This window comes from Gastrolobium bilobum, unplaced genomic scaffold (assembly GCF_033153095.1).
Source record: "Gastrolobium bilobum isolate Gb01-03AN ecotype WA unplaced genomic scaffold, APGP_CSIRO_Gbil_v1 utg762, whole genome shotgun sequence".
Taxonomy (NCBI): domain Eukaryota; kingdom Viridiplantae; phylum Streptophyta; class Magnoliopsida; order Fabales; family Fabaceae; genus Gastrolobium; species Gastrolobium bilobum.
Genome location: NW_026899802.1, coordinates 497,789 through 503,561, shown reverse-complemented (window position 1 = coordinate 503,561; position 5,773 = coordinate 497,789). Strand labels below are relative to the sequence as shown.

Below are 5,773 nucleotides of genomic sequence, written 5' to 3'. Positions count from 1 at the left end.
AGTTAAGCATTGTTTGTTGTTCATTTCTTTTCCCATTTTGCCTTTGCCCTTGTTATTTGGCCCAAAGGGGAGGGTTCTTATTTTTTAGGAAAAATTGTTTGAGCTCTTGAGTAGGCCTTGGGTCATTCGTGTTAATTTGGTTGTTGCTTATGTGGTTCACTCACTGAAAATCTCCTGCACCTACCTCTTAAAATTAGACTAACCCATCTTTCTTGATTTACAGGTTACAGCTCAGCTTTTAGCCACCAAAAACATACTTTAAATGAAAACAAAAATCTCCAGCTGTTATGATATTAAAGTGCTATAGGATTTTGCCACGTGAATTTAATTGAAATGGTAAGAGTAGGTGATTTTAGATTCTGACATAAATATGAATATGATAGACATCTTGTAACTAAAAACTTATCCATCAAATGAATTTGAGTAGACAAACATAAAAAATCTGAGAAAGCATGTAGCAGCATTATTTTTGTCTGGCACTTAAGATATGGTAACTAACATGTATTGGCTGAACTCATTTCATTTTTCCATCACAATTGTTGTCAACACCGCATTTACTTCTTTATTAAATGCGTATGGATCATTTTGTTTGGGTGGTAATTTTCAACACGGAGTATAATCTGGAATTTTCATATTCATATTAATATGGATTTATTTACGTATTGATTAAAAGTAATCCGATAAAAATCGTATTGTACCCGTGTTAGAGGTATTCCATTCCGTGTTGTATTCGTATCGATCCATAATTAATCTCTTTGAATTAAACAACTATGAAATTATATATTTATTCCCATTTACTTTATTTTATTTATTCAAAAAGTAAAATTGATGAATTATTCATACCGTATTAGGTTAACCTATATAATTAACAAATCATTTTCGTGTTGATGCAAATACATCAACCCAAGTTGCCACTTTTATTTTTGCCGACCACTCGTTTTTACATGGTTAGAGGTGATAATGTTATTTAATAGTTAAAATGAATAACTCATTGTATACTTATTTTAATTTAATTTAAGATATATCATAATATTAAACTATTAGAATTTTAAAATAAATATACTTTTATTCATTCAATTTAAAATGAGCTCAATTAAATATTTTCTCTTAAAAAATAGAGGTGTCTCCTAAAAGGCATGACCGTCTAAACGTCATTTTTAGTGGCTAAAAATCAATGGTCTATTTGATTGTGTTTTGATTTTTTAAATTTTAAAACTGTTTTGTAGAATAATTATGGAAACAATTGTTTTCTATATTTATTTTTTTAAAAGTTAAAAACAAAAACATAAAACAAAAACAACCTACACATTATCTAAATTTGATTTCTAAAAACAAAAAAATAATTACAATTTTTAAATTTTTTATTACAAAACAGATCTTACTAAATAGTTTTTTTTGTTCTGAAAATCAAAAAATTATTTTTGAAAATTGATTTCAAACAATCCCCAAATATCTATACAGTTGATTTGGCGGCCTCGCTTTCTTTTCAATTTGCACATGTAGTGCATTGTATACTTACGAAAAGTTAAAAAAAGAAAGAAAGAAAAAGGAAACCAATTTTCTGATGTATGGCAACACCCTATGATGCTTGTTGATCGTTTTTTATTCATCCCAAAAATCCCACATCTTAGTGAGAAAACTCAAGTGTCTCTTGAGTGATTTTGAGGGAATTCTCATAGTATAAGAGTGAGTGATATTGTTCTTCGCTTATATTTAGAGAGAGGTTATAATTTTTTCTACATAATAAAAATCATCTTTGATCCTATCCATGGTTTTTCTGATTGGATTTTTCACCTAAATCTTATGTATCACTTCAATTGGCGTATTCATTTATATTTTAACTAGTGGAATTAAGAGTAAGTTAATTATATTGTTCATGTATAAAAAAATAATTCAATTTATAGTGGTTATTCAACTAGTCACCGTTACAATTGCATGGAGAGACTTTCACTTACACTTACTTGGCCAATTGATGTAGTTAACATTATCTTAAAAATTAATATTTTTTTTAGCTATATTTCAGCAGTAAGATACTCTATTACCTAACAATTATAAAATTACCAAACAAACAATGAATTCATATTTTGGCTGTTTCTCTATTGTAGCTTTGGATTGAATAGATGTATTTCAATATGGTTTTAATAATTTTTTTACAAAACTCTTTTACATTATTATAAATTCATGTTTCCATAAATTATTAAAAAGATTTGAACATGATAACAGTTAGATGAGTGAGAGCTCAATCTCTTATAGAGTAGAGTCAACAAATGATTCAGTGATATTCTAAAAAAAATAAAAATAAAAATACATTAATGATGCATAAAAAAATAATCTCTTTTGTAACTTAATTTTAGTTTATTCTTATTATAAAGATTTTTACATTATCGATTTTATGTTATTACATCGTTAAAGTAGTTTGACTATGATAATAAATTAATGTTCAAAATCTTTTATTAATTTCACATATCAAAATCAAGCAATTTGTTTTTGTGTTATAATGTTTTTAATATAAAATTTTAAACTTATTTTTAAAATATTATACTCATTCTAGCCTCACCCAATTTTCGTAAGTTGGCTTAACTTTGAATATGGTAAAGGCTTTCTTTTCTGAGAAAATTGAAATCCCATTATGAAATTGAACCAGTGATATTAACAAATGTCAAGTAGAACAATTTTCCATGCACTCATCTCTTCAGTGTGGATTTTTCTTGTAATGTTGCATAGACGAATAGACCACGTAGGTGCTCACCGTCTGAGCTCTCCTACTCTTAGCCTAACCTTTATTTTGAATTGTGAAATCTATGCTATTCAATGGTATTGAATTCATTTTGTTGGCAACCCATGACAAAGCCTCAACTTTTCAGCCCAATCGTCTCACCAAACACAACATAACTTAAGCCATTAATTTAAGGTTGGCTGAGACTTCAAAGTCCAACTTTTTTGACAAAAAAATAAAATGAAAAGGGTGAGGCCCAACGACACCGTTTGTAACTTGTGAAATTCAAGTTCATTGCTCTTGGCCATAGGAGGATCTAAGTTCTAGGTATTCTTTTTGCTGCCGTACTAACCCTCTGTTTTATTTCATATAAATTGCACTTTCGTATATAGCATACTATGTGATGTCACTGACTTAGCATTGGCTAGGCTTCAGTTGCATCATCCTTTGGTGTTGATGGTGCTTGTCTTATGCTGCAATCATGTTACAGAAGTCCTAGTTTTTAGGGGAGTTATAGTAATGAAATGTTGTGAAGAAAATTCTGTAACAGAATTGCTAACAGAGATTAAAAAATGAAACTAGCATAAGGTACCAGAATTAGGAAAAAAAATAAAAAATCACTCTCCGTTAAACTTGACTAGCGAGTGTAAGGTGAAGACAATCGTTGTATGCAGCCTTACACTTCCATAATTACAAGCAAAGACACTTTTTGGTGGATAAGGTACAAGAGAATATTAAAAGAAAATAAAATAAGAATATGAATTTGGACTGTTGTGCTTTTGGGCTACTTGGGCTAAGTGGTTGCTAAACATTCAACAAGGGACTTTGGGAAACTTTGCATTTTTGGAGGTAATCCTGCTATGCGAAATATATGTGGTCAAAATTGATTATGAGAGGTAATAATTTCTAAACTTGGGTTTACTGATGATTGATGTTTTGCTTTTAGATGTATGAACAAAATAGTTTTACTCTTAAGTGCAATGATCATTAGATACAATCATAAAATTGATAGATCAGCGGCGGTGCTACCTACTGATTCAAAATGCATTAATCTTCTAGTTTGCAAATCTGTGAAGTCTCAGTACATTCGTTACTACAATGACAAATAACTATGGGGTTTACCATTCCAATGATAGTCAGGAAACATCCCTAACTATGGGGTTGCATAGAGATAATCTAACACACTTTCATACTTGATCATTTTCATGGGCTTCAATACATTCATTTACGTCATTTTTGGGAACTTCCTGTGCCTGTGCGACAGAGACTAAAGTTTGTGCCTTGGTAGCTTCTTCGACCCAATTTATTCTCGCAATAAATGATAATAACAAAATCAAGCAGGTAACAACACCAACCAAGAGTCCAATGAAGAGTCCAACAAGTCCCAAGCGAAGCTTGAAGGCAAAAACCACAGCCAATGGGAGGGCCAGGAAATAGAATCCACCAAGATTAGCATACATGCCTAACCAAGGTCGAGCAGTCCCTCGCACTATGCCTCCACAAACTGTAACTGGAAAATTAAACACTTCCATAAGAGCCATTAACAACATTGTCTTCTTTACTCCCTCAATAATTCCCCTGTCATGGGTGAACAAGGCACCCCAAACCCCCCTCGCAGCCACCATCACCGAGCTTCCAATGCAACCTGAGAGAAAGGCCACAGCCAGAGACACACATGCTGATCTATAAGCATGACCAGGTTGGTTCGCGCCAAGCTCATTTGAGACACGGGTTGAAACACAAGTGGCTAGAGATAGCATCACTGAGAAAAGCAAATAGTCAAAGTTTAACACAATAGCTAGAACTCCCAATTCTTCCTTGGCATTTGCCAAGTGGCCAGTAAGCAAAACTATAATCTCATAACACCACCACTCGAGGCACGTGTTGAGGCAACACAACCCACAAAGCTTGAACAACCTAATCCATTCCATGAAGCTATGATCCCACCACCCTCCTTCCTTCCATCCGCTTCCATTTCTACTTTCCAGAATTACAACGTATGTGGCCAACAGAACCACAACTATCAAATCAGTTATCCAAACCGCCATTGAAACTCCTCTGAGTCCCATGGCCTTGGAGAGTAGTATGTTAACGGGTATGTGAATGGCTAGTGCTAAAGCAGAACTAAACATGGTAGGAAGAGTAATGCATTGAGAACTCAAGTAGGCTTTTAAGGGACAGAGGAATGAGGTGATTAACAAATCAGGTATGAGATAACAAAGATAGGTCCTTGCCACAACTGAGATATCATGTTGTTGGCCAAAACGAATCAAAATCTTGTCAACACTAAGCCACAAGAAAGATATGGGAATTGTTACCAATATCAACAATAAGGTTGTCATGAGAAGGGTCTTGTGAAGGAGCTTGAAGTTTTTAGCACCATGTGCTTGTCCACAGATAGGTTCCATGGCACCGCATAGACCGTTCAAGACAGAGAAGCCAGTGACATTGGCAAAAGTGAACCCGAGTGCGCCACCGGCTAAGCTGAGTTCCCCCATTCGACCCAGAAAAGCTGTTGTGATGGCTGTCTTGGCAAACCAAAGCAAGTTCATGGCCACCAGTGGAAGGGCTATTCCTCTTTGAACTCTTAGCTCTGCAAGAAACATCTTCGCTTTATTTGCAAGGCATTTTTGAGTATGTGATGGTGGAGGAGATGAAGGTTGTCGGTTAGTCTTATCGTTTATGCTTAGGTTCTCTTCTAGTTTTGATGGTGATGACATTTTTGCTGAGATAATGTTTTGGTGGGATTGTTGCAAAGTTTCCACTTACGTAATTCTTTCCCTTTATATGAGTTTGGTTACGGTTGAGTGTATGAGTTTCGTGATCCAGTGGGAGTTGTTTTATAAGGAGAAATAGATTGGCCGTATCAGCTTACCAGGTGGCTTCCAATTGAAGAAGAGGCTTTGGTGAAAGATCTGATGAACCATATAATAGTTATTGAAAGTTCCGTGGAGTAAAAGACCTTGTAATTTTGGGGTCTAACTAAATGGTCCTAACTCTCGAGTAAAAAAAGAAATTGCTGTAACGTTTTGGGAGATCTGTTAAAATGGCAAATAA

The 5,773-nt window shown here is 33.9% G+C and overlaps 1 protein-coding gene across 1 annotated transcript; it reads right to left on the bottom strand.

Moving 5' to 3' along the window:
• Window positions 1–3,903: 3,903 nt before the first annotated feature.
• LOC133293648 (protein DETOXIFICATION 56-like) lies at window positions 3,904–5,436 on the bottom strand. Its single transcript, XM_061492235.1, has one exon. It carries the CDS (start codon window positions 5,434–5,436, stop codon window positions 3,904–3,906), a length of 1,533 nt encoding a protein of 510 aa, XP_061348219.1.
• Between the last annotated feature and the right edge of the window lie 337 nt (window positions 5,437–5,773).

Bases quoted from the DNA above. Each gene is read 5' to 3' on its own strand.
- LOC133293648 (XM_061492235.1), bottom strand. From the start codon at position 5,436: ATGTCATCACCATCAAAACTAGAAGAGAACCTAAGCATAAACGATAAG.